This window comes from Natrix helvetica, assembly GCF_964273705.1.
Source record: "Natrix helvetica genome assembly, chromosome: 1".
In the NCBI taxonomy this organism is placed as follows: Eukaryota; Metazoa; Chordata; class Lepidosauria; order Squamata; family Natricidae; genus Natrix; species Natrix helvetica.
The window spans coordinates 356,894,231-356,921,828 of record NC_138548.1 but is presented as its reverse complement, the minus strand read 5'-3'; the positions used below and the strand labels follow the sequence as shown (position 1 = coordinate 356,921,828).

The 27,598-nt window shown below is 42.6% G+C and overlaps 4 protein-coding genes across 6 annotated transcripts in view; all 4 read right to left on the bottom strand.

Moving 5' to 3' along the window:
* The window catches only part of LOC309384264 (uncharacterized protein), a 65,096-nt gene that overhangs the window by 27,511 nt on the left and 9,987 nt on the right, over positions 1 to 27,598 (bottom strand). The window contains exons 1-3 of one of the 3 annotated variants that reach the window (XM_081937543.1): positions 8,419 to 8,486; positions 5,630 to 5,743; positions 5,198 to 5,524 (exon numbers count right to left, since the gene is read on the bottom strand). The exons of 1 other annotated variant lie outside the window; for it this stretch is intronic. The gene's annotated coding sequence lies outside the window, so the exon portion shown is untranslated. Of the gene's footprint in view, positions 1 to 5,197; positions 5,525 to 5,629; positions 5,744 to 8,418; positions 8,487 to 27,598 lie in introns of those variants that run through there. One more of the 3 variants, XM_081937544.1, reaches the window with a different exon arrangement.
* On the bottom strand, positions 2,834 to 5,007 carry LOC309384225 (uncharacterized protein; the record flags this gene model as incomplete). Its single annotated transcript, XM_081937466.1, has 1 exon — positions 2,834 to 5,007. One exon carries the CDS (start codon positions 5,005 to 5,007, stop codon positions 3,724 to 3,726), a length of 1,284 nt encoding a protein of 427 aa, XP_081793592.1. The 3' UTR covers positions 2,834 to 3,723.
* On the bottom strand, positions 12,466 to 19,110 carry LOC309382135 (uncharacterized protein). The gene is made up of 2 exons (XM_081933643.1): positions 19,012 to 19,110; positions 12,466 to 16,237 (listed from the first exon to the last, which is right to left on the bottom strand). The coding sequence occupies exon 2, from the start codon at positions 15,504 to 15,506 to the stop codon at positions 13,887 to 13,889; it is 1,620 nt and encodes a 539-aa protein (XP_081789769.1). The 5' UTR covers positions 15,507 to 16,237; positions 19,012 to 19,110; the 3' UTR covers positions 12,466 to 13,886.
* The window catches only part of LOC309384288 (uncharacterized protein), a 36,745-nt gene continuing 31,590 nt past the window's right edge, over positions 22,444 to 27,598 (bottom strand). The window contains exon 3 of the mRNA XM_081937608.1: positions 22,444 to 22,976. The gene's annotated coding sequence lies outside the window, so the exon portion shown is untranslated. The remainder of the gene's footprint in view (positions 22,977 to 27,598) is intronic.

Genomic DNA, 27,598 nt, shown 5'->3' with positions numbered 1-27,598 from the left:
CTCTCCAATCACAGGTCCACTTCTGAGATATCTTTCAGTAAAATGAACCTGGTGACATTCCTATTGAAGCAGTCCTCACTTACTGACTGCATTTGGGACTGGCATCTGTGCCTGATCAGGAAGCATGATATCACATGAAGTACCAACTTACATCTGTTCCTCTGCAGTTGTTAAAGCGAATCACTGTGGGTTGTTAAAGGCAATTTCGCCTGACCGTGGCTTGAAACTTCCTCCTGGCATCACTACTGATTTTGCTTGACAGAAGCGAACTGGGAAGGTCACAAATGGGGATCCCAAGGGTGGGATGCTGAAACCATCATAAATGTGCACCAGTTGGCAAAACCCAAATTGTTCTTGCACCTGCATAACCAGAGGAACTGCTGACTTGTTGAGGTCACTGAACAAGTGCTACAATCAGCACTAATTTGTGGATCAGATGTATATGTGCCTTTACAGTCCCATGGTAACTATGAAGGCTCAGGGAACAAATACTATGTGAGGACTACCTATACAACTGAACATCCCAAAGGTTTTTAAAGCTTTTTTTTAAAGTGCTGGCTGAAACACATTTGAAGCTGATTAATGTATGGATGGGGCACTAATAGGAAATCCCATCCTTGTTTGCTAGACGGAAACATAAAAGCAAAAATCCCAGAAATATTTCTGAGGATTTCCGATATAATTGCCAAACCAACCATCAACACTTACTTTTTGGAGACCCCCTGGAGGCAGCTGTCATTTTCAGTGCACCCACAACCCCATAATGCGGTTTGCACAGTGTTAAGGTAGCGAAATAGAACAGTTTCTCCCTCTCCTGTATGACAATGACTCAGAAGCATTTTAGCCCAAAAGCAGATGAGACAAAATGGGAGCTGTTTCCACAAGTCCATCACATGGCCTAGGGTTTAATTTTGGGCACACTGAAAATAACGGCTGCTTCCAGGACATAGCCATGTGGCCCTGGGATGCATATCCTGGCCTTCTTCACCAACTTGAGGTTCGGAGACCTTCAAAGGATATAGGGGAGAAGGCTTTGAGGCCTGGTGGGGTGGGAGTCAGGCCTAAGGACTGCGGGGACACAGCGGGAGAGGGAAAAGGCCTGTGGCGACCCTGTGAGGGAGGGAAAGGCCCGTGGGGACCCTCTGGGGGAGGTGTGGGGACCCTGCAGAAGAGAGAAATGCCTATAGGGAGCCTGTAGGAGAGGGCAAAGCTTAGACGAATCCTGTGGAAGAAATGACTTGATAAACAAAAAAAATCAGCCAGTATATCTTTATCAAATTAATATCTTCCATTTTCTCTCTCCAATCACAGGTCTACATCTGAAATGTCTTTCAGTAAAATGAATCAGGGAAGAACTTAAACAGTCAATTTCTCTCCTACACTTCCAATGACAGATCAAAAATGAAATCTAAGCTTTCTCTAAACTCACCAACTTTTGCCTAATGTGGATTTTCTTGACTTTTTCTCCTGTGTGTAAACCTATATTACTTATAGCTCATTTGTAGTTTTTCTCCTGTATGTATCCTCTGGTGTCTCACAAGATTAAAACGGTGACTTTTCACACAATCCAGACATTCAAAGGGTTTCTCTCCTGTGTGAGTTCTGTAGTGTATCACCAGGTTGGAAATCCAACTGAAACTTTCCCCACAATCTAGACACTCATGTGGTTTCTTTCCTGTGTGCTTTGATATTTTACCAGGTTGAAATTCCGACTGAAACTTTTCCCACAATCTGGACACTTGTATGGATTTCCTCCTGTATGAGTCATCTGGTGTATCAACAAGTGTGAATTCTGACTAAAACCTTTCCCACAATCAGGACATTCAAAGAGTTTCTCTCCTGTGTGGGTCCTTTGGTGGTTCACTAGGTTGAAATTCTGACTGAAACTTTTTCCACTGTGAACCTTCATACTGTTTGTCTCCTGTGTGAGTCCTCTGATGTTTCACCAGGTCAGAACAGTAAGTGAAACTTTTCCCACACGCTGGACACTCATATGTCTTCACTCCTGTATAAGGCCTCTGGTTTATCAATAGATCAAAATTCCGAATGAAAAGTTTTCTACAATCTAGACATTCATATTGTTTCCCTCTAGTGTTTCACCAGTTTGGATGAATTTTTCACTGAATTTTTCCCCACAAACAGGACTTTCAAAGGGTTTCTTTCCTGTATGAGTCCTCTGATGAATCACCAGGCTTGAATTATGATTGAAAGCTTTCCCAGAATAAGAACATTCAAAGGGTTTCTCTCCTATGTAAGTTCTCTGGTGTATCACCAGATTGGAAATTCAACTTTTCTCACAATGTAAACACTCATATAGCTTATCTCCTGTATGAGTCATCTGGTGTATTACCAAGTGTGAATTATGACTTGACACTCTATATAGAGTGGCTTCACTCTTGTATAAGTCTTTTGGTGCAGGGTTTACCAATCTTTCAGACCTAAGGGACTACTAAATTCATAATTTTAAATCCCACAGACCACTAATACGAATCCAGTGCGCTGCTTGCTGAAGCGCCTGGACTCCCAGTGACAGGATGAGGGTCTTCAGGCACTTAGCTTTGCTGCCTGTTTCTGCGACCTTAAACAGAGCCATTTGGACCTGTTTCCCACAGAAAACAAAACACAAGGATCTCTCTCTCTCTCCCCCCCCATCTGTCTCTGTCTCTCATCTCCCTCTCTCATCTCTCTCCCCCTCTCACTTTGCCTCTCACATCACTTTGTCTCATCTCTCTCTGATTCTTTCTCTCATCTCAGTCTTTCTCTCGTCTGTCTCTCTCATCTCTCTGCCTGTCTCTCTCTCTTGCTCTCTAATATTTCTGTCTCTTTTTTCATCTCTTTCTCTCTTTCATTCCGATTCTCCGATGCACTCTTAGGTCTCATGGGTGCTTCTTCAGCCTTTGTTGATGCTGGACGCACCTCGGTTGCTGGGAAGACACACAATCTGCTCTCCACCCCGCCTGAAGCCAATGCTCCATGTCGTAATATGCTCCAAGAGGAGAAGGGGATGTTGTCTATCCTACTGTGAAGTACGCTAAATTTAACTGTGCTGCAAAAGCAACGGGCAGGCACTAACAGCAGTGGCGGAGAGAAACAGCTGAGTCAGGCCAGTGTCTCGAGACTGAGAGGAAGTCACGTGTCTCCCCGTCCCCGCCAATGCAACTGTGGTACATGGAGCACCAAGAAGGCCCGCGAGACCCAGCAAGGGATAAAGCTTTGCTCCCAGTCTGGAACATGGAGTGTATCTCCCTTCCCAGGCCAGGCGAGGTGTGATGGGGAGGGCGAGGGTGAGGAGCTGGACCAGCCACTGGTGGGTTCAGCTGACAGGAAGCCACTGCAAGGGGAAGAAAGAGCCACAGGTTGATGACACCCATTGCTTCGGCCTGCCTGCACCGCCAACACTCTCCTTGCCACAACGGCACCATTAACTCGTTCCGGCCAGCGAGGACTGTACTACTCCTTGCACGTTCACCACCTACAAAGTTGCAGATTGCACGTACCTCCCTCTACGGTGGAGATTTCCAGCTCCACCACGAATTGCCTGGCCAGTCCCATATTCCAGAGCTCTAGTCACAGGATTGGGCATTGATCATCCTGGAGCAGCTCATCCACACGGATGCGCTGTGGACCACCAAAATATTTCGAGGGCTACACTGGATAGTGACCACTGCTCTGCTGTATCAGAAGATCAGAATTCCAATTAAAGTTTTTTCTTAATCTGGACATTCATATCGTTTCTCTTATATGGGTCCTCTGGTGTTTCACCAGTTTGGAATCCTCACTGAAATGTTTCCCACAATCAGGACATTTAAAGTGTTTCTCCTCTGTGTGAGTCCTCTGGTGTATCACCATGTTGGACCTTTGACTGAAACTTTTACCAAAATCAGGACATTCAAAGGGTTTTTCTCCCGTGTGAGTCCTCTGGTGTTTAACCAAACTAGAATTCCAACTGAAACGTTTGCCACAATCAGAACAATCAAAGGGTTTCTCTCCTGTGTGAGTCCTTTGGTGTTCTACCAGGTTGGAACTCTGACTGAAACCTTTTCCACAATCAGGACATTCAAAGGGTTTCTCTCCTGTGTGAGTTCTCTGGTGTTTCACCAGGGTGGAATTCTGACTGAAACTTTTCCCACAATCGGGACATTCAAAGGGTTTTTCTCCTGTGTGAGTCCTTTGATGATTCACCAGCTCAGAATTCTGACTGAAACTTTTCCCACAATCTGGACATTCAAAAGGTTTCTCTCCTGTGTGTGTCCTCTGGTGTTTCACCAGGATGGAATTCTGACTGAAACCTTTCCCACAATCAGGACATTCAAAGGGTTTTTCTCCTGTGTGAGTTCTCTGGTGTTTCACCAGGGTGGAATTCTGACTGAAACCTTTCCCACAATCAGGACATTCAAAGGGTTTTTCTCCTGTGTGAGTCCTCTGATGGTTCACCAGCTCAGAATTCTGACTGAAACTTTTCCCACAATCAGGACATTCAAAGGGTTTCTCCCCCGTGTGAGTCCTCTGGTGTTTAACCAAATTGGAATTCAAACTGAAATGTTTGCCACAATGAAGACATTGAAAGGGTTTCTCTCCTGTGTGTGTCCTCTGATGAATCACCAGGCTTGAATTCTGACTGAAACCTTTCCCACAATCAGGACATTCAAAGGGTTTCTCTCCTGTGTGAGTTCTTTGGTGTCTAGCCAGGTTGGAATTCTCACTGAAATTTCTGCCACAATGAAGACATTCAAAGGGTTTTTCTCCTGTGTGAGTCCTCTGATGAATCAGCAGCCTTGAATTTTGACTGAAACATTTACCACAATCAGAACATTCAAAGGGTTTCTCTCCTGTGTGAGTTGTTTTGTGTATTGCCAGGCTTGAATTCCGACTGAAACATTTGCCACAATCAGGACATTCAAAGGGTTTCTCTCCTGTGTGAGTCCTCTGGTGTATCACCAATTGGGAATTTGCAATGAAAGTTTTCCCACAATCAGGACAGTTATATAACTTCTTTCCTGTGTGCATCCTGTAATGTACCATCAGGTTGGAATTCTGACTGAAAATTTTCCAACAATCATCACATTCAAAGGATTTTCCTCTTATGTGAGTCCTCTGATGTATCATCAAGTAGCCATGCTTGCAAAAGCATTTACTGCATTGGGAGCACTTATACAGATTCTCTCCTGTGTGGGTCCTTTCATAAAACACAAGGGACCTGATCTAATGAAATCTTTTCCCACATTCAGATAATTTGTATGGCTTTCCTCCAGAGTGGATCCTCTTATGCATAATCTGTGCTTTGCTATGTGTGCTTTTCCCACAACAGGCACATCTATGGAGCTTTTCCATCACTGAGGTTCCTGAAGGGTTCAAAAATATGTGTGATCTTTTGTTGCATGGAGCTTTGATTCAAGCTACTGTTTTCTTCCTCACAGGGCAAGGCCTGCATTACTGTCTATCTTTTGTGGCTAATCAATTGTCTTTTTCCTCCTCACTGATTCCTAGATATTTCCTTCTTTTTCTGAATGGAAAAATAAATATCCTTTGGCCTTTTCATGTAATCTATTGTTGAGTTCTGCATACTCTACTTTTTCCTCTTCCTCAGAAGAGAAAATCTCTTCTGGATTTTCTCCCCTTTGTCTCTCACCAGCTGGGGAAAGAGAGGAATTGTGTGCTTTCCTGAGGGCTCAATTTGCTTTCATTTTCAAAATTGCTCGCTATTCTCAGTTGTCCAGAGTGCTCTTATTGGTATCCTCTTCATCTGTAAGATTAAAATAAAAGTGTAAGTTTAAAATTGTTTCTTTATAAAATAAAAAAGTTTACATTACAAGTTAAACGCAAGTATGCCACAATGCTGAAATAGCTTCTAATGTTAATTACGATTCAGTTGACACATTGGAGATTACTGAAATCCAAGTTCAAATATACATTCCATCATGAAATACACTTGTTGATTTGGGTCCATCACAAATTCTTCATACTGCAATTATTGGATAGAATCTCTGTAATTCAGATAAATGTTTTACCAAGCAAACTATTTCTCTTTCACACTTTAAATGTTATGTGAAACTTAATTAAAACTATGGCAGATGGACATCTCTTAGTTTATATGGCAAGGGGGAAAAAAAGAAAATTAAGCCTAAATTATTGTAATGTTATAATTGAAACTTAATTTAAAATATGAGAGATGGACATCACTAAGTTTATATGACAAGAGTGGAAACCATAAATTAAACACAAGTTATTGCAAGGTGCTAAGGAAAGAGATTTGAGTTGACCAGATTTGAAATATTACTTTGATTCTTGTTGTTTTCTGGCAAAAAGAGTGAGTGACTCTCCAATATAAGAGCTTCCTTGAGCTTGACAGGCATGAATAAAGATTTTGATGACAAAGCTCTTTATGGTATGATAAGGTTAGAGCAAATGCTTATTTTAATCATCACTTTGTTAGACAGGCCATCATCTTTGGGTGTCTCCTCAGGAACTTTTTTAAGAAAAGAAAGGGTCGGAAGGCCAGACGGGTAGACATGGTCAAATAATATCGTTCAATTATTGTGACCCTCTTCTCAAATCTAAAGAGGAGTTGGAAACAGCAGGATATTTGCATTAATTTATACATCTACAATTGAAAGAAAGATTTGAACTAGACAAAAAGAGCTACAGATACAATTTTGTGAAAAATGAATTGGAAATTGGAAGTGTATGGTTGAATATATTATTACTAAGGCTTATAAAGTGCTATTGAAATTGAATGTCAGCCCTGGGACCCATCATTTCTTTTGGATCTTCAGGGCTGCCACATTTAGTGCCTGAGAAATTGGGAGGGGGGATTGTGAACTGGTTGAGATATATAGCCATAACAACATTCTTTTCTTTGGGAATCAAGGACATTTAGCCTGCACCTGCACAGGCATGACTGGGGGATGTCTCCACCTGGGATGGTGCAGTGATTGGATCGTGTGATGGACATGTGGGTGCATGTATGGAACTCTGACTTTATTTTGTGTGGGGACAACCGAAGCTTTCAGATTCGGGTTTTCGCAGATGTGCCAATATGTCATCTTCAATAGATTGGAACTTAGAGGAATTGCCTGCCTTGGAGTCTTCATTGGTTGAGGATGTTACTTGGAACCCTGACATTGAACTTGCAGAATGAGTAAGTAAAGCACTGTATGATTCAGTGGGAAAGGAACTGTGGATGTAATATAATGCTTGAATAATGGAAGGATATAACAGAATTATAGAGTTGGAAGGGACCTTGGAAGTCTTCTAGTCCAACCCTCTGCTCAGGCAGGAAGTCTATACCAAATGGTTTTATGATGTTAGTATCTAACATTGAAGAAATTCTCAAGAATATATAAAGGAACCTTGAATGTTTGAAATGTAGATAAGAGATTTTATCATTTATGGTGGATATGTGACAAAGAAATATTGGAATAGGAGTCACATCTTAATACAGAATATTCTTAAAGAGAAAATAAAGATAAAACCAGAAAGTTTTCTTTTAGTGGATAAAGAACTTGAAAAAATGAAACTTTTCCCTCTACCACTTTTCCTCCCATTTTTCCATTATTTGTATTTTTTTCTTTGCACTTCCGTATTTTACGTTTTGATGAATTAATAAAATATTTGTGTAAAAAGAAATACTTAGCACTTTAAAGGGTTATTATGAAATATATCTAGAAGTGCTGGGGATGGGTTATACAATTGTAGACAGTTCCATTCAGATAAGAGTTCAAACACACACACATACAAATATGTATATATGTGGAAAATCCATGTGTTTTCAGCCTAAAAGTTGTCCCCAAACCCAAAATGGTTACAGTCAAACATTCTGTGCTAATTTTAAAGATGTGGGGGCTTACATCTGTTCCTCTGCACTTGTTAAACGAATCACCGTGGGTTACCTATACAGCTGAACAACACAAAAGTTCTCACAGCTTTCCTAACCACAGGAAAAGGTTCTCCTGGGGGCTTGATGTGAAAACTTATGAAGAAGAGTTGTAGGAATTGGGTATGTTCAGTCTTGGTGAAAAGAAGGCCTAGAGGTGACATGTTCCAATACTTGAAGTGCTGCCACAAAGAAGAGAAGATTAACTTCTCAAAGCCCCAGAAGGCAAGACAAGAAGCAATGGATGGAAACCAACGAAAGAGAGAAGCATCCTAGAAACAAGAAGAAATCTCCTGACAGCGACCAGTGGAACGGCTTCCCTTCCCAAGTTGTGGATGCTCCTCCCTGAAGGCTTGGAAGAAGATAATGGAGAGCCATTTGGTCTAAGTTCTCAGGCTTGAGCAGGGGGTTGGACTGCATGATCGCCAAGGTCACATCCAACTGCCATTGTCTATCTTCCAGTTGCTTCTCTGCTTCTACGCTGCAGAGGAAATCAAACAGCCTTTCTTGCTCCCAGCCTCTCCTCCAACCTGCCCTCAACTCACCCACCAGCTGCTGCTGCTTCGACTCTTGCAGGAGCCCAGAAGCTACTCGGCTTCTCTTCCACCCGTCAGAGATCCTGTAGATCCTGCAGTTCTCTCCCTTCCTTTCTAGCAATGCAGCTCTTGATGGTTTTAACTCCTTAAAGATCAACCCCAATGTTGCCCATCTGACCTCCATCTCCCAATAGGAGGAGGTAAAACAGGCTCGTCTCGTCTCTGCCTATTAAGCCGTTTGCAAGAGGTTTGCACTGATTACATGCCATCAAGTCACTTTCCACTCCTACCAACCGACCTTTGCAACCGATGCAAGTGAAATAGTGAAAGGTGACACTTGTGAAGATTATCTACAGGCTTAGCCCTAAACGTTCATGAAGTTCTTACAGCATAAGAGTTGGAAGGGACCAATTCTCCAAGCAGGGACCCCAATGCTATTCCGAAGAAATGGCTCTGCAGTCTCCTCTTAAAAAGCTCCTCCGATGGAGCAGCCGCAACTTCTGGAGACAAAGCATTTCCACTGATCAATTGTTCTCACTGACAGGAAGTTTCTCCTTAATTCCAGGTTGGATCCCTTTCTGATGTGTCTCCCTCTCTTCCTTCTTCTCCTGCTCTCAGGAGCTTTGAAGAATAGGCTGCCCCCCCTTTCTTTTCTGTGTCAGCCCAGCTCAATTATGGTTGCATGTCAAGGATTACCTGTAGTATCTTTTTATCTTCATTCTTGCAGAGCCCAAATAATTGCTATGAGCAACTTTCCAAATTTCCAGAGGAGGTGGATTTTCCCCTTGATTATTCCGAGGCAGACACCTTGGGCAAAACCCTTGGAGGGGGCTACTTTGTAAAAAGGTGATCTAAAGATTCCTGATCTTTTTTAGCGTTTATCTCTGTGGAGATTTAAAAAGAAAACTGATCTACATCCTGTTAGAAGGAAAATCCAGGCCTAGTTCCAAGCTGGGAATAAAATGGAGGCTGCTTAAGAAAGGGGGTCCGTTTATTGATGAGCAGAACCAGACTGTGGTTCCAGGGCAGCTGACGGACTGGTTGAATGGGAGGATGGATCTTTATAGGTTTCTGTGATGCTGCTGGGGTTGTGCAATGTACTGAGAGCTCTGTATCTTTTGCTATTCTAATGGTGGTGGGTTAATCCTATTATGTCCTGTTCTTACATGTGACAAAGGTGCTTTTTCGGAAGGCAAGTGGACTTTTTTATTTGTTTTATACAATACAATACCAGAGTTGGAAGGGACCTTGCAGGTCTTCTAGTCCAACCCCCTGCCTAGGCAGGAAACCCTATACCGTTTCAGACAAATGGCTATCCAACATCTTCTTAAAGACTTCCAGTGTTATGGCATTCACAACTTCTGGAGGCAAGTGATTCCACTGATTAATTGTTCTAACTGTTAATCAGTTAATTTTCTTTTGAAGATGTTTCCCTTCTCCAAGAAGCCTTTTCAGTTCTGAAAAGATAGTGGGGAATAGAATCCTGGTCACAGGGAAAGAACAATATGCAGCAGAGCTTAGAAAATGGGGTGTAAAAAGAGGGCTTGATTGTCTGTATAGGGCAGAATATATTTTTTTAAAGAAATATTTGTAAAAAAAAAACAAAAAGGAAAAATAGAATATTCTGCCAAAGAACAAGGCTGATTGGACACCATGTTAACCTTTTTAGAATGGTATCCTGCAATGCCATTTTAATGAAGATTTAATGAGGTAAGATTTTCGATAGTGGCCATTTCATCTATTAGCTCTGTTTCGATCCACGAGGAGCTTGACTTCCTTAATGTGTTGCATCCGGTTCAGAACTGGGACAATCATCAGGGAAGTCAGACAGATCCTCTGTAATTTTGTGTTTCAAAAGCTACAAACCCACTAGCACAACCAATGGCTGCTTATGGGGGTTAGGGGTTGTTTGAAACCTCCTAATTTTGATCTCCCAGACTGGCAATGGTGGAGAGGGCCATCCCGGAATCTGAGAAGAATGCCAATCAAAGCAGATCCAGTTTATCCATTCTAATTTTTTAACTCTGCATAAAGAAATGTCATTCTTTCATAGAGTTTAGGACTGAGGTAAATAGCAATGCAACAAATTAAGAGGGAAAACTCTAATGACATCACACATCAGAGAGACAGAATGGCTGGATTGAGGTACCATTGAAACTGAAATTTTAAATTTATTATGAGGAGGGAAATGAAGCTGAAGAAGACAGATTGGTCATAGAGGTGCAGAATGCCAGAGAGACAGATTACAGGTAGATTAACAATTGTAGAGTATTAGGAAGCCACTGTATGTGTGGAGACCTCACCACTGAAGAATTGAGAAAAGGGTTTTGTGTTACAATTTTTAAAGTTTATTATTAAACTTCTTCACTGCACATCTGGCCATTCTGAGTGCCTTGCTTTGCCCTAACAATCATAGCAACACTGATGCTACCCAATTTTTTCCTTGCCAAAAGCTATTGGTTGTTCTTACATTATACAATCAATTATTAAAAATAAAAGATTTTCATCCATTCAACTTTTTTCTCACATCGCCACCACCAAGGGGATGCAATAGATATGTCAGCATGCTGCTATCACCCAGCACCCATCAAAGGGAAAAAGCAGGCACTTCCAAGAAAATGAGATCACAGCAGGAGTTGCTAATAAACGTGGAGATCCTGTTATTAAAGCTGCTTCGTACTGAGCGACTGAGGGAAACAGAGATGTTTGAACCATTAAGGCGTTTATTGACAACCACAATAACAGCTTAGAACAACTCTCTTTCCATCTGACAGCTATTTATAACAGCTGTCAGATGGTTAAGCAATCTGATGGCTGCAATTCTCCTGCCGGCCAGCACGAGTGTCGGAACCAATAGGAACGGTTCCTTCTTTGATTGACGCCCCACTGTTGTAACCACGAGGACTTAACAAAAGCCGCAATCCCTTTTCTCCTCAACTCAATATTCCTACAGTTCTTCTCCATCAGGTTCACCTGCAAGGCAGAATAGCCTTTTCATTTGAAATTTTACATTGCTTTTTTCATTGGGCCTTGGGCCTATTCCCTCACTCATCAAATACTTACCTTTTGGAGACCTCTGGGAGCTGTCATTTTCAGTGCACCCACAATCCCTTAATACAGTTTGCACAAAGTTAAGGTAGTGAAATAGAACAGTTTCTCCCTCTCCTGTATGACAATGACTCAGAAGCAGTCGCCATTTTGGCCCAAAGGCAGATGAGACAAAATGGGAGCTGTTTCCACAAGTCCATCACATGGCCAAGGGTTTAATTCTGGGCACAACGAAAATAACGGCTGCTTCCAGGACAGAGCCATGTGGCCCTGGGATACGTGTCCTGGCCTTCTTCACCAACTTGAGTTTCGGAGACCTTCAAAGGGTATGGAGGAGGCAGCTGTGAGGCTTGGTGAGGTGGGAGTCAGGCCAAGGACTGTGGGAGAGGGGAAAAGCCTGTGGGGACTCTGGAGGAAAGAAATTCCTATCTGGACCATGTGGGAGAGGGCAAAGCTTGGAGGGATCCTGTGTAGAGGAAAAGGCTTGATAACCGAAAAAACCCATCACACAGTACATCTTTATCAAATTTATATTTTCCATTTTCTCTCTCCAATCACAGATCTACATCTGAGGTAAATGTTGTAAAATGAAACAGGGAAGAAGTTAAATAGTCAATTTCTCACCTACACTTCCAATGAGAGATCAAAAATGAAATTTAAGCCTTCTCTAAACTCATCAACTTTTACCTAATGTGGATTAACTTGACTTTCTCTCCTGTGCATAAACCAGTGACGTGCGGTGAGGTTTATGGCTGGTAAGGCACTGACACAGTGGTGGGTTTTAAATTTTTTTAGACGTGTACTTCAACTCCCAGAATTCCACAGTCAGACATGCTCAGTTCTGATTTAAAGTGACAGCATTTGTTTTTCTCCTTTGCGAAATAAGTTTCCTTCTTTCTTTTTCTTTTTCTTCTCCCTTCCCCTCCTTCCTCCCTCTCCCTCCCTCCCCCTCTCTCAAACACACACACACACACACACACACACGTTGGATTGGATTATCTCTCCTACCCCCTTCCTTCTCTCACTCAACCTCTCTCTCAACCTCTCTCTCTCACACACACACACAAAGCTGGATTGGAGGAGACCACAGGAGGAGGCAGGAAGCCAGTCAAAGAGCCATACTGGAGCACACACACTTTCCCCCGGCCCCGGAAGGATCCAGCCCAGCTTCACAGATTACAGGTTTGAAAAGGCAATGTGCCTGCAATCAAACTACACTTGGGGAGAGAGAGCACAAGCGAGCCAGAGTCCTTCTTTCCAGCCTTTGCACAAACCCCCGGCACCAGGAGGATGAAGTTTGAATTCCTCCCCCTCCCTCCAACCCACATGTACCTTTTCCAGCTGTTTCAGAGAGGTTTTCAACTCTGCTCTTGCCTCGAGTCCTCTGAAGAAGCCCCGCCCAAACGAGCGCCCTCTACTATGAGGCAGGGAACTGTGTGCCTCACCTATGTCAGGAATTTTTAGGCTTTTAACCCTTGCTTAACTCTGCTCGAGTGATCATAAAACGCCTAAAGGCAGACTAGATGAGCATGCAGTTCTCCTGCCTCCCCCTGTAGAGGGCGCTTTTTAAGAGGCTTTTTTAAACAGTTAAGCAGTCATCCACGGTGAGGCAGCAACTAGCTCAGCCTGACCTCAGCTCTCGCCTTTTTCCTTTTACATTTTTTTTTGTTTTTTTGTTTTCATGATGACAGTGGTGTGGCTGTGCCTCCCCTGCCTCACCTGACTGCACGTCACTGGTGTAAACCCACATTACTGGTAGGTTATTTGTATGGGTTCTCTCCTTTATGCATTCTCTGGTGTCTCACAAGGTTAAAATTGTGACTTTTCAAACAATCCAGACATTCAAAGGGTTTCTATCCTGTGTTAGTTCTGTAGTGTATCAACAAGTGTGAATTCTGACGAAAACTCTTCCCACAATCTGGACATTAAAAGAGTTTCTCTCCTTTGTGGGTTCTTTCATGGTTCACAAGTGGGAAATTCTGACTGAAACTTTTCCCACACTGTGAATATTCAAAGTTTCACTCCTGTGTGAGTCCTCTGGTGTTTCACAAGGTCAGAGCAGTAAGTGAAACTTTTCCCACAATCTGGAAAGTAGTATGGCTTCACTCCTATATAGGTCCTCCAGTGTATAAGTAGACCAGAATTCCGACTGAAACTTTTCCCCCAATCTGGATGGACATTCATATTGTTTCTCTCATATGAGTCCTCTGGTGTTTCACCAGTTTGGCCTTCTCACTGAATTTTTCCCCACAAACAGGACATTCAAACGGTTTCTCTCCTATGTGAGTCCTCTGGTGTTTCATCAGGTCATAATTCTGACTGAAACGTTTCCCACAATATGGAAATTCAAATGGTTTTTCCCCTGTGTGAGACCTCTGGTGTATCACAAGGCTGGAATTCTGACTGAAACATTTCCCACAATATGGACATTAGGGTTTCTCTCCTGTGTGAGTCCTCTGGTGTTTAACCAAACTAGAATTCCAACTGAAACGTTTGCCACAATCAGAACATTCAAAGGGTTTCTCTCCTGTGTGAGTCCTTTGATGTACCCCCAGTTTGGAACTCTGACTGAAACCTTTTCCACAATCAGGACATTCAAAGGGTTTCTCCCCTGTGTGAGTCCTCTGATGTTCCACCAGGTTGGAACTCTGACTGAAACCTTTTCCACAATCAGGACATTCAAAGGGTTTCTCCCCTGTGTGAGTCCTTTGATGAATCACCAGGGTTGACTTATAAATGAAACCTTTCCCACAAACAGAACATTCAAATGGTTTTTCTCCTGTGTGAGTCCTCTGGTGGTTCACCAGGTCATAATTCTGACTGAAACGTTTCCCACAATATGGACATTCATATGGTTTCTCCCCTGTGTGAGTCCTCTGGTGTATCACCAGGCTGGAATTCTGACTGAAACGTTTCCGACAATATGGACATTCAAAGGGTTTCTCTCCTGTGTGAGACCTCTGGTGGTTCACCAGGCAATAATTCTGACTGAAACATTTCCCACAATAAGAACATTCAAAGGGTTTTTCTCCCGTGTGAGTCCTCTGGTGTTTAACCAAACTAGAATTCCAACTGTAACGTTTGCCACAATCAGAACATTCAAAGGGTTTCTCTCCTGTGTGAGTCCTTTGGTGTATCCCCAGTTTGGAACTATGACTGAAACATTTCCCACAATCAGGACATTCAAAAGGTTTCTCTCCTGTGTGAGTCCTTTGGTGTTCCACCAGGTTGGAACTATGACTGAAACCTTTTCCACAATCAGGACATTCAAAGGGTTTCTCCCCTGTGTGAGTCCTTTGATGAATCACCAGGCTTGACTTATAAATGAAACCTTTCCCACAATGAGGACATTCAAATGGTTTTTCTCCTGTTTGAGTCCTCTGGTGTTGAACCAAAGCGGAATTGCAACGGAAACGTTTCCCACAATCAGGACATTCAAAGGGTTTCTCTCCTGTGTGAGTCCTCTGATGAATCACCAGGCTTGAATTATGACTGAAACCTATCCCACAATCAGGACATTCAAACGGTTTTTCTCCTGTGTGAGTCCTCTGGTGTTGAACCAAGGTGAAATTTCGACTGAAACATTTGCCACAATCAGAACATTCAAAGGGTTTCTCCCCTGTGTGAGTCCTCTGATGAATCACCAGGCTTGACTTATAAATGAAACCTTTCCCACAATGAGGACATTCAAACGGTTTTTCTCCTGTTTGAGTCCTCTGGTGTTTAATCAAAGCGGAATTGCAACGGAAACGTTTGCCACAATCAGAACATTCAAAGGGTTTCTCTCCTGTGTGAGTCCTCTGATGAATCACCAGGCTTGAATTATGACTGAAACCTATCCCACAATCAGGACATTCAAAGGGTTTCTCTCCTGTGTGAGTCCTCTGATGAGTCACCAGGCTTGAATTATGACTGAAACTTTTCCCACAATCAGGACATTCAAAGGGTTTCTCTCCTGTGTGAGTCCTCTGGTGTATCACCAGCTGGGAATTTGTATTGAAACTTTTACCACAATCAGCACAGTTATATGATTTCTTTCCTGTGTGCATCCTGTAATATATGTACCTTCAGGTTGGAATTCTGACTGAATGTTTTCCAACCAATTACCATATTAAAAGGGTTTTCCCCTCATATGTCCTCTGATATATCACCAAGTTGCCATGCTTGCAAAATCATTTACTGCATTGCGAGTAGTTATAGTGCTTCTCTCCTATGTGGGTCCTTCAATGATCTAACTAAATCTTTTCCCACATTCAGATAATTTGTATGCCTTTCCTCCAGAGTGGATCCTCTTATGCATAATATGTGATTTGCTATGTGTGCTTTTCCCACAACAGGCTCATTTGTGGAGCTTTTCTACCACTGAAGTTCTTGAAGAGGTCAAAAATACGTGTGATCTCTTGTTGCATGGAGCTTTGATTCAAGCTACTGTTTTCTTCCACACAGGTCAAGGCCTGCATTACTGCCTAGAGACTTGCATTACTGTCTACCTTTTGTGGCTATCCAATTATTTTTCCTCCTCACTCACTTCTAGATATTTCCCTTTTTTTCTAAATGGAAAAAATAATTTCCTGTATCCTTTTCATGTAATCTATTGTTGAATTGTGCATACTCTACTTTTTCCAGTTTGAAATCTCTTCTGGATTTTTCTCCCCTTTGCCTCCCACCAGCTGGAGAAAGAGAAGAATTGTGTGCTTTTCTGAAGGCTCAATCCACTTTCATTTTCAAATTCCTGGTTATTCTCAGTTGTCTGGAGTACTCTTGTTGGTATCCTCTTCATCTGTAAGATTAAAATAAAAGTGTACGTTTAAAATTGTTTCTTTATACAATGGTTGCAGAAGGAAGTGAAAAAGTATACATTACAAGTAAAAAGGAAACATGCCATAATGCTGAAATAGCTTCTAACGTTAATTGTGATTCTTTTGAAACATTGCACATTACTGAGATCCAAGTTCTAATATGCAATCACGAAATAGACTTGTTGACAAATGCTTCAAACTTCAATTATTGGGTAGAATCTCTGTAATTCAGATAAATGATTTAATAAACATGCTACTTCTCTTTCACTTGGACATTCAACTTGCAGAATGAGTATGAAAAGCATTGTATGATTCAGTGGCCCAAGAACTTTGGATGTAATATAATACTTGAACAATGGAAGGATATAAGAGAATTACAGAGGGAAGGGACCTTGGAGGTCTTCTAGTCTAACCCCCTGCTCAGGCAGGAAGCTCTATACCAAATATTTATATATGTGGAAAATCCATGGGTTTTCAGCCTGAAAGCTGCCCAAAACCCAAAATAGTTGCAGTCAAACCTTCTGTGCTAATTTTAGTCATGTGGGGGCTTTAATTGATAAAATGATGCCTAAAGACTCTGCATGATTTGAAGCACCAGTTTTGCCATGGAAGTCCTCAGTTCCAAGTAAGGGCAGAAAATACTGTCCACAACCTCTCTGGTGACATTCCTATTGAAGCAGTCCTCACTTACTGACTGCATTTGGAAAAGGCATCTCTGTCACTAAGCAGCCTGATCAGGAAGCATGATATCACAGGACAGTGCCAACTTACATCTGTTCCTCTGCAGTTACTAAGCGAATCACTGTGGGTTGTTAAAGACAATTTCACCTGACTGTGGCTGGCAACTTCTTCCTGGCATCACTACTGATTTTGCTTGACAAGAACCTAGCTGGGAAGGTCACAAATAGGGATCCCAAGGGTGGGATGCTGAAACCATTATAAATGTGCACCAGTTGACAGAACCCAAATTGTTCTTGCACCTTCATAACCACAGAAACTGCTGACTTGTTGAGGTCACTGAAGAAGTGCTACAATCAGCACTAATTTGTGGAGCAGATGTATATGTGCCTTTACAGTGCCATTGTAACAATGCCATTGAAGGCTGAGGGAAGAAATGGTAAGTGAGGTCTACCTATACAGCTGAACATCCCAAAGGTTCTGAAACCATTTTTTTTAAAAAAAGTGCTGGTTTAAATACAGTTGATCCAGATTTATACATGATGAGGCGCCAATAGGCAAATGCCACCCTTGTTGGCTAGACATGGAAGGAAAAAAGAAAAAATCCCCAGTGATTTCTGGGGATTTCCAATATTATTGCCAAAAAAAACAGCAGGTCCATATCAGAACAGAGTTGGAAGGGATCTTGGAGATCTTCTAGATCTAGACTCTAGACCAGTGATGGCTAACATTTTTTCCATCACGTGCCATAAGTGGGGGGACTTCAATGGGGGTCGTGCGTGGCCATAATTTTATGAGCCCAACCCCCTCCCTCCCCCTTGCTTTTGCCGTGTGATGCACCCATTTTCTGCCCTCCCCAGGCTCCAGAGGCTTTCCAGGAACCTGGGGAGAGCGAAAAAGGCCTCCCCTCCCTCTAGAGGCTTTATTTTCGGTGGTTTTTCACCCCCTGGAGATTTCCCTCCCCGCACCCAAGTCTGAAGTCAGCTGACAGGACAGCGCCTCATGTGCCCTAACAAATGGCTCCGTGTGCAACCTGTGACCCGGGTGCCATAGGTTCGCCATCACGACCCTAGACCAGTGATGGTGAACCTTTTTTGGCTCGCGTGCCACAAGTGGGGGGAGCGCAGGGGGGTCGAGTGCGGGCGTGCCGCACCCATAATGCAACGCGCGACCCCCCCAGTGCACATGCGCGCACAATGCGCAACCCCCCCATTTTTACATGTTTTTTTTGCCCTCCCCATGCTCCAGGGGCTTTATAGGAGCCTGGGGAGGCCGAAAAGAGCCTCCCCCGACCCCCCGGAGGCCCTCCGGAGGCTTCAGGGACTGTCCAGAGACTTCCCTGAAGCCTTCGGAGCGCTTAAAACGACCCTCCGAGCAAACCGGAAGTGCCATAGGTTCGCCATCATGGCCCTAGACTAACTCACTGCTAGGTCAGGAGAGCCCATACCATTCTGGATAAATGGCTGTCCAGTTGCTTCTTAAAGGTTCCTGAGGAACCTGACAACTCTGTCATGCAAAAGATAATTAGAGGGTCAGCTATACTGGATTTAATACTTATGAACAGGAAGGTTCGCTTGAAGAGAAGATACAAAAGAGCAACAAATATGACCCAGGGCTTGAGGTGGAAACTTATGAAGAAGAGTTGTAGGAATTGGGTATGTTCAGTCTTGGTGAAAAGGAGGCCTAGAGGTGACATGTTCCAATACTTGAAGTGCTGCCACAAAGAAGAGAAGATTAACTTCTCAAAGCCCCAGAAGGCAAGACAAGAAGCAATGGATGGAAACCAACGAAAGGGAGAAGCATCCTAAAAACAAGAAGAAATCTCCTGACAGCGACCAGTGGAACGGCTTCCCTTCCAAAGTTGTGGGAGCTCCTCCCTGGAAGCTTGGAAGGAGATACTGGAGAGCAATTTGGTCTAAGTTCTCAGGCTTGAGCAGGGGGTTGGACTGCATGATCGCCAAGGTCACATCCAACTGCTATTGTCTATCTTCTAGTTGCTTCTTTGCTTCTACGCTGCGGAGGAAATCAAGCAGCCTTTCTTGCTCCCAGCCTCTCCTCCAACCTGCCCTCAACTCACCCACCAGCTGCTGCTGCTTCGACTCTTGCAGGAGCCCAGAAGCTACTCGGCTTCTCTTCCACCCGTCAGAGATCCAGTAGATCCTACACTTCTCTCCCCTCCTTTCTAGCAATGCAGCACTTGATGGCTTTAACTCTTTAAAGTTCAACCCCAATGTTGCCCATCTGACCGCCATCTCCCGATAGGAGGGCGTAATACAGGCTCGTCCCGTCTCTGCCTATTAAGGCGTTTAGAAGACGTTTGCACTGATTACATGCCATCAAGTCACTTTCCACTCCTACCAACCGACCTTTGCAACAGATGCTAGCGAAATAGTGAAAGGTGACACTTGTGAAGATTAGCTGCAGGCTGAGCCCTAAACGTTCATGAAGTTCTTACAGCATAAGAGTTGGAAGGGACCAATTCTCCAAGCAGGGACCCCAATGCTATTCCGCACAAATGGCTCTGCAGTCTCCTCTTAAAAAGCTCCTCCGATGGAGCAGCCACAACTTCTGGAGACAAAGCATTTCCACTGAAGTTCTCATTGACAAGAAATTTCTCCTTAATTCCAGGTTGGATCCCTTTCTGATGTGTCCGCCCCCCCCCCGTTCCTTCTTGTCCTGCTCTCAGGAGCTTTGAAGAATAGGTTCCCCCCCCTTTCTTTTCTGTGTCAGCCCAGCTCAATTATGGTTGCATGTCAAGGATTACCTCTGTAGTATCTTTTAATCTTCATTCTTGCACAGCCTAAAGAATTGCTCTGAACAACCTTCCCAATTTCCAGAGGAGGTAGATTTTCCCTTTGATTATTCCGATTATTTTGCACCTTGGGCAAAACACTGGGGGCGGGGGGGGGCTACTTTGTAAAAAGCTGATCTAAAGATTCCTGATCTTTTTTAGCGTTTATCTCTGGAGATTTAAAAAAAAACCTGCTCTACATCCTGTTAGAAGGAAAATCCAGGGTTAGTTCCAAGCTGGAATGAAATGGAGGCTGCTTAAGAAAGGGGGTCCGTTTATTGATGAGCAGAACCAGACTGTGGTTCCAGGGCAGCTGATCGACTGGTTGAATGGGAGGATGGATCTTTATAGGTTTCTGTGATGCTGCTGGGGTTGTGCAATGTACTGAGAGCTCTGTGTCTTTTGCTATTCTAATGGTGGTGGGTTAATCCTATTATGTCCTGTTCTTAGATGTGACAAAGGTGCTTTTTCAGAAGGCAAGTGGACTTTTTTATTTGTTTTCTTTTGAAGATGTTTCCCTTCTCCTCCAAGAAGCCTCTTCAGTTCTGAAAGGATAGTGGGGAATGGAATCCTGGTCACAGGGAGAGAACAATATGCAGCAGGGCTTAGAAAATGGGGTGTAAAAAAGAGGGCTTGATTGTCTGTATAGGGCAGAAGATATTTTTTAAAATAAATATTTGTAAAAAGGTAAGATTTTCGATAGTGGCAATTTCATCTATTGGCTCTGTTTCGATCCACGAGGAGCTTGACTTCCAAAATGTGTTGGATCCAGTTCAGAATTGGGAGAACCATCAGGGAAGTCAGACAGATCCTCTGTAAAGTTATGATTTTCAAAAGCTACAAACCCACTGGCACAACCAATGACTGCTTATGGGGGTTAGCGGTTGTAAAGGTACAAGGGAAACCTACCTTAGTTGTCCTGTTTGAAACCTCCTAATTTTGATCTCCCAGACTGGCAATGGTGGAGAGGACCATCCCTGAATCTGAGAAGAATGCCAATCAAAACAGATCCAGTTTAGCCATTCTAATTTTTTTAACACTGCATAAAGAAATGTCATTCTTTCATAGAGTTTAGGACTGAGGTAAATAGCAATGCAACTAATTAAGAGGGAGATGCCTAATTACATCACACATCAGAGGCACAGAGTGGCTGGATTGAGGTACCATTGAAACTGAAAATTTAAATTTACAATGAGGGAAATGCAGCTGAAGCAGACAGATTGGTTATAGAGGTGCAGAATGCCAAAGAGACAGATTACAGGTAGATTAACAATTGTAGGGTATTAGAAAGCCACTCTATGTGTGGAGATTGGTAACATAATATATAGCTCTAAGTGCATACCATAAAGATATCCTGTTGAAAGCAGTGAAAGATATACAAACATAAACACTTGGTAAATTATTTTATACTGTAAAATATTTAAAATGAGACAATGATTGCATAAAGGTATTTTGTTGTTAAGCAGACAATCAAGAATGTAAGAGAATTAAGCTTATTGAAAAGAAAGAAATATTAATCGCAATTGAACATATGCTGCACAATGAAAGTGAGGTTTTTGGCTATATTGGATGGAAAAACTGTGATTGTATATGTAATTGAAAATACGGATGCAAAAGCACTTGTAACCAAACGACATGCTGTATGTAATGGATGAAAATTTTTAATGTTTTCTTTTATGTTTAAAAAAAACATGATTAAAAAAAACAATTGTAGTATATTAGAAAGCCACTGTATGCGTGGAGACCTCACCACTGAAGAATTGAGAAAAGGGTTTTGTGTTACAATTTTTAAAGTTTATTATTAAACATGTTCACTGCACATTTGGCAGTTAGAGGCCATTCTGAGTGCCTTGCTTGGCCCTAACAATCATAGCAACACTGACGCTACCCATTTTTTCCTTGCCAAAAGCTATTGATTGTTCTTACATTACACAATCAATTGTTAAAAAATAAAAGATTTTTCTCACATCGCCACCACCAAGGGAATGCAATAGATATGTCAGCATGCTGCTATCACCCAGCACCAATCAAAGGGAAAAAGCAGGCACTTCCAAGAAAAGTAGATCACAGCTGGAGTTGCTAATAAACATGGAGATCCTGTTATTAAAGCTGCTTCGTACTGAGCGACTGAGGGAAACAGAAACGTTTGAACCATTAAGGCGTTTATTGACAACCACAATAACAGCTTAGAATAACTCTCCATCTGACAGCTATTTTATACCATAGCTGTCAGATGGTTAAGGAATCTGATGGCTGCAATTCTCCTGCCGGCCGGCACACATGTCAAAACCAATAGGAACGGTTCCTTCTTTGATTAACGCTCCACGGTTGTAACGACGAGGACTTAACAAAACCCACAATCCCTATTCTCCTCAACTCAATATTCCTACAGTTCTTCTCCATCAGGTTCACCTGCAAGCAGAATAGTGTTTTCATTTGAAATTTTACATTGCTTTTTTATTGGGCCTTGGGCCTATTCCCTACATGCCCCTCACCCATCAAATGCTTACCTTTTGGAGACCTCTGGGAGACAGCGTCATTTTCAGTGCACCCACGATCCCTTAATGTAGTTTGCACAGTGTTAAGGTAGTGAAATAGAACAGTTTCTTCTGTATGACTATCACTCAGAAGCAGCCACCATTTTGGCCCAAAGGCAGATGAGACAAAATGGAAGCTGCTTCCACAAGTCCATCACATGGCCAAGGGTTGAATCCCGGGGACACTGAAAATAATGGCTGCTTCCAGGACAGAGCCATGTGGCCCTGGGATACGTGTCCTGGCCTTCTTCACCAACTTGAGGTTCGGAGACCTTCAAAGGGTATGGAGGAGGAGGCTGTGAGGCCTGGTGGTGTGGGAATCAGGCCTAAGGACTGTGGGGACGCAGTGGGAGAGGGAAAAAGCCTGTGGGGACTCTGGAGGAAAGAAATTCCTATATGGACCCTATGGGAGAGGGCAAAGTTTGGAGGGATCCTGTGGAGAGGAAAAGGCTTGATAACCACACAAAAAAAAAAAAACAAAAAAAAAACCATCACACAGTACATCTTTATCAAATTTATATTTTCCGTTTTCTCTCTCCAATTACAGGTCTACATCTGAGATAGATGTAGTAAAATGAAACATGGAAGAACTTAAATAATCAATTTCTCACCTATAGTTCCAATGAGAGCTCAAAAATGAAATTTAAGCCTTCTCTAAACGCATCAACTTTTGCCTAATGTGGATTAACTTGACTTTCTCTCTTGTGTGTAAACCTACATTTGTATGGATTCTCTCCTTTATGCATTCTCTGGTGCAGCGATGGCGAACCTTTTTTTGCTCGCGTGCCATAGGTAGGGGGAGCGCAGGGGGGTCGTGTGCGGGTGTGCCGCACTCATAATGCAATGCGCAACCCCCCAGTGCACATGCACGCACTACAGCCGCTCCCCCCATTTTTACATGGTTTTTTTGCCCTCCCCAGGCTCCAGAGGCTTTATAGGAGCCTGGGGAGGGCGAAAACAGCCTCCCCCGCCCTCCCAGACGCCCCCCAGAGGCTTCAGGGACTGTCAGGAAGTTTGAAACCTGAAAATTTAAATTTATAATGAGGGAAATGAAGCTGAAGAAGACAGATTGGTTATTGAGGTGCAGAATGCCAAAGAGACCGATTACAGGTACATTAACAATTGTAGAGTATTAGAAACCCACTGTATGTGTGGAAAGCTCACCACTGAAGAAAAATTGAGAAAAGGGTTTTGTGTTACAATTTTTTAAAGTTTATTATTAAACTTGTTCACCGCACATCTGGCAGTTAGAGGCCATTCTGAGTGCCTTGCTTTGCCCTAACAATCATCGCAGCACTGATGCTATGTTGGTAATGTAGAAAAGCAGATGCAGACAGGAGTAAGGTTGTGATGGGAAGGCCACCACAGCATTGTTCGGGGCTCCCTTTTATTGTAAAAGCTCTGAATAACTTGTACTGTTGGCAGAAGCTGATTGGATTACAAAGGCATGGTATCCCTGTGATATGCACGTGGACAGCTCATGCTATAGATCTGCTAGTTAATCTGCTGCTGCTGCATGCAATATGTCTACGTGTAAATTCCATCGTACCTTCTTGTAAACAAAGGATTAAGAGGAAGAAAAGTGGAATTTGATTGATCCTAAGTGTGGTTTGCCAGCTACTGAGTAACCAATTAACTCCACATTTCCTCCTTTCTTTTATTTTAATTCATTTTGTTTTAACAATTTGCACACATACATTACGTCGCGTCTATGAGGTCGAATTCTGGGCCGAAACATTGTTATTAATGCAGGTACACATTGAATGCAGCAACCGCAACAAATTAAACCAATTATTACCATGATTACAATAGGAATGATCTGACGTAAACATCCAAAATCTGGAAGCCAAGACCATAGCCATTCCCAAGGTGTTAGTGGGACAGCAGTATCAATAGGATTATCTGCATTCATGTCTTCCATATGTTCTATGGTAGCGGCAATGTTAACTTTATAATCTTCTATATATGTACAACAATGAGAGTGAATTAACGCACATACCCCACCCTTTGCTGCTAATATAAAATCTAAAGAAAAGTGATTTTGCAATACTACCTCTCTAATTTGTGACATTTCGTCATTAATCATTTTTAAGGCTGATATTGTGGAATTAAACATTGCAGTGTCCAATTGGATAGAATATGCAAATCTCTATAATTCATCATTGTTCCTAAAGTAGAAAGGATACCTCTGGCTAGCCTTGTCTCAGTATACTTGTTAAGAGGGTTATCAATTTGAATCTCTCTGCGATTTTTCAGTCTTCCCTTTGGTGGATGATCTGTTATTATAATAGAGGGAGCAATATATCCTAATGTACATTGACCAGACCACCATGCAGGAATACGTTGATACGCTCTTCTTCCACATAACATCCAGATGTTATCTAATGTATTTGTGGTGTGGTTATTTTCTGTTACCACTTGTTTAACCATAGCTCTTACTAAATGACATAATTGTAAACCACCTGTTTCGATGCTTTGTAATATAGTAGGACACCCCTGTGCTATCGGACAACCTCCCGTGATTTGATTTGTACAGCCAAATTCAGTATAATTTGTAAGATGTTCAACAAAGGTTTGATTCAAATGTGAGCCCAGAACCTGCAGCACCTGCAGCAGAGAGCCCTAACCGACCATGGGAAGAGGTCGCAATGGACTTCATTGTGGAACTCCCAGACAGCAGTGGGAATAGAGTAATTTGGACAGTTATTGATATGGTTTCTAAGCAGGCACACTTCATTGCTTGCTCAGGATTGCCATCCACAAACGAATTAGTGAAAATGTTTGTGAAACACAATTATCGCCTGCACGGAGTACCCAAGAGGATCATTTCAGACCGCGGAGTCCAGTTCACAGCCAAGTTCTGGAGAGAGGTCCTGAGATCCATTGGGTCCACACAAGAACTGAGCTCAGAGGTTCATCCCAGCATGAACTGCGCAGCAGAGAGAGCCAATGCGGTGGTGGAACAATACATCCGGTGTTTTGTGGACTATCAGCGAGACAACTGGTCGGACTCGCTACCCTTCGCCGAAGTGGCATACACAGCAGCACAGGATTAGCGGGGTTCCAGATTACCAGTGGCATGGAATTTGTTGCCATGCCTGTGTTGCCTAGAGAACCTCCTTCCTTCATGCCTGTGAATTAATGGATGGACACGCTAAAGAAAGGATGGGAGAATACGAAGAAGGCTCTAGCAGTTGCGGCAGAAGCCTACAAGAAGCAAGCTGATCAACATCGCTCGCACCAAAACCCTTTCCTTTTGGGGGACGAAGTTTTTGTGTCTACCAAATACATAAGATTAGGAATGCCTAGCAAGGAATTAGGTCCAAAGTTTCTAGGTCCATTCCCAATAGTGAAGATAGTTAACCCAGTTACAGTTCAACTCAGTCTAACCAGAAGTCTAGGGGAAATTGACCCAGAATTTCATTGTAGCTTGTTGAAACCAGTAATTAAGTCTAACAGAAGAGCATCCACCCAAGCTCAATCTCCTCCTGTAGTGATAGAAGGGGAAACACAATCTGAGGTGGAAAAAATTGTAGACTCCAGGCTGAATAGGGGTCGATTACAGTACTTAGTGCGTTGGAAGGGTTACCCTTGGTCTGAAGCTACTTGAGTGAAATGTGGGAAACTAAAAGTGGAGACGTTAGTAAAGAAATTCCATGAGAAGTTTCCCAATAGGCCTGGGGGGGAGGAGAGGTGGTTAATTTTGTTATGTTAACTTTTATGTTATTCTCTTTGCAGGAAACGTTTTTCTTCTGAGGAGAGGCCGCCTGTCAGGCCTGTAGTTATGTTCTTTTTAGGATCTTTGGCCTGCCACACTTTTTATTAATTTTCTATGCTGTTTCATTAGTGTAGTAGTTGGGAGGGGGGAATAGAAAGGAGTAGGATTGTGGAATGTATGTTGTCATTCTTTTATAGAAGCCAAGGTCATCTTTTGTCTCCGCACCTCGACACCTGACCGGAAGCAGAGGGGTGTAGATGCCAGTGTGGAAGATGATGATTGGAACATGTGATGGATTATGGGGTGTGGGGATAGATCATGAACTTTCAACTGGGTGGAATTCCAGGAAGAAAATCAGTGTTGGAATTCCATAGACGTGCTAACTTGCCTGTATGAATAAATGGGAACTTTAAGGATGATTCTGCCTTGGACAATGATTTATTTCATACATGGTATTTGGAACGCTAACACAAGAGCTGACTGGCTTGAGCAGACAAAGCCTTAATTTGTCCCCAAGTTGGATTATGTTTCTTCCGAGATGCCCAGTCTCGATCCGTTTAAGGATTCTGCAGACTGAGGGAGAAGTTGGGTATCGGATTTTTCAATCCTTCGTGCCACAACATCTTTCCAAGGTTTTACACACCACGCTGGAATCCACACGGGTTCTGTTGGAGCAAGCACAGCAGCATATCCTCGTCCCCATGTCAACAAAGGAACCGGACCATGCCATTCAGGATTAGGTAACAATCTATACATTACTTGTGGCTGAGGATGATTTGTTCTATGACCAAAGTGATTATCCACTGGAGTAGATAATTTTTTTATATTAAGATGATTTAATGTGAATAGAACTTTGTTCAGCCATTCCTGTTTCCCAGGAAGGCCTACAGGGTTTCCCCCTTTTTGTTTATGTTTTTCCAAAGCTGATTTTAGGGTGTGATTAGCTCGTTCGACAATAGCCTGCCCTGTGGAATTATAGGGAATGCCAAAAATGTGTTTAACTTGCCATTTCTCACAAAATTCAGCAAAGAGTTTACTACAATATGCTGGACCATTATCTGTTTTTAAAGTAGAGGGTAGGCCCATAACAGCAAATGTCCTAATACAATACAACTTAGATGAAATTCCTGATTGAACCTTAGTGTCAACCTAGTTAAAAGCTAGCAGGCATGGATCAGAAGGTACATGATAAGAAACCCTTCCTACAAAATTTGTAAATGCCACTTGCAATGCAGGAGATAAACTAACCATTTGTTCCCAATCTTTCAAAGGAAGAGGCACTACAACATTAACCAGATCTTGCCCTATAAGTATTTTACATCGCTCTCTTCCCTTGAATAGTAGTTCTGCATACATGTGAACTGGTGTACTAATTGTATGTCCTGGACTACGTGAAAAATTTAACCACTCCATAATTAATAAAGAACTTTTAGTTTTGCCCTGTAGGATGATTTCTTGAGCTATGACAGCTGTAGGTTGTTTCTGAGTGGGAATGAATATGATAGTTAAAGGCGTATTTTCCTGACATCTATCCACCCAAACTAATTTTAATGCATTGTTTATTTGGTCAAATACTTCCTTCTGCGCTGCTGTCAATTGTATTAAATCAGAAGGATTA

Coding starts and splice junctions, on each gene's coding strand:
- LOC309382135 (XM_081933643.1), bottom strand. CDS start 15,506: ATGCACACAGGAAAGAAATCATATAACTGTGCTGATTGTGGTAAAAGT.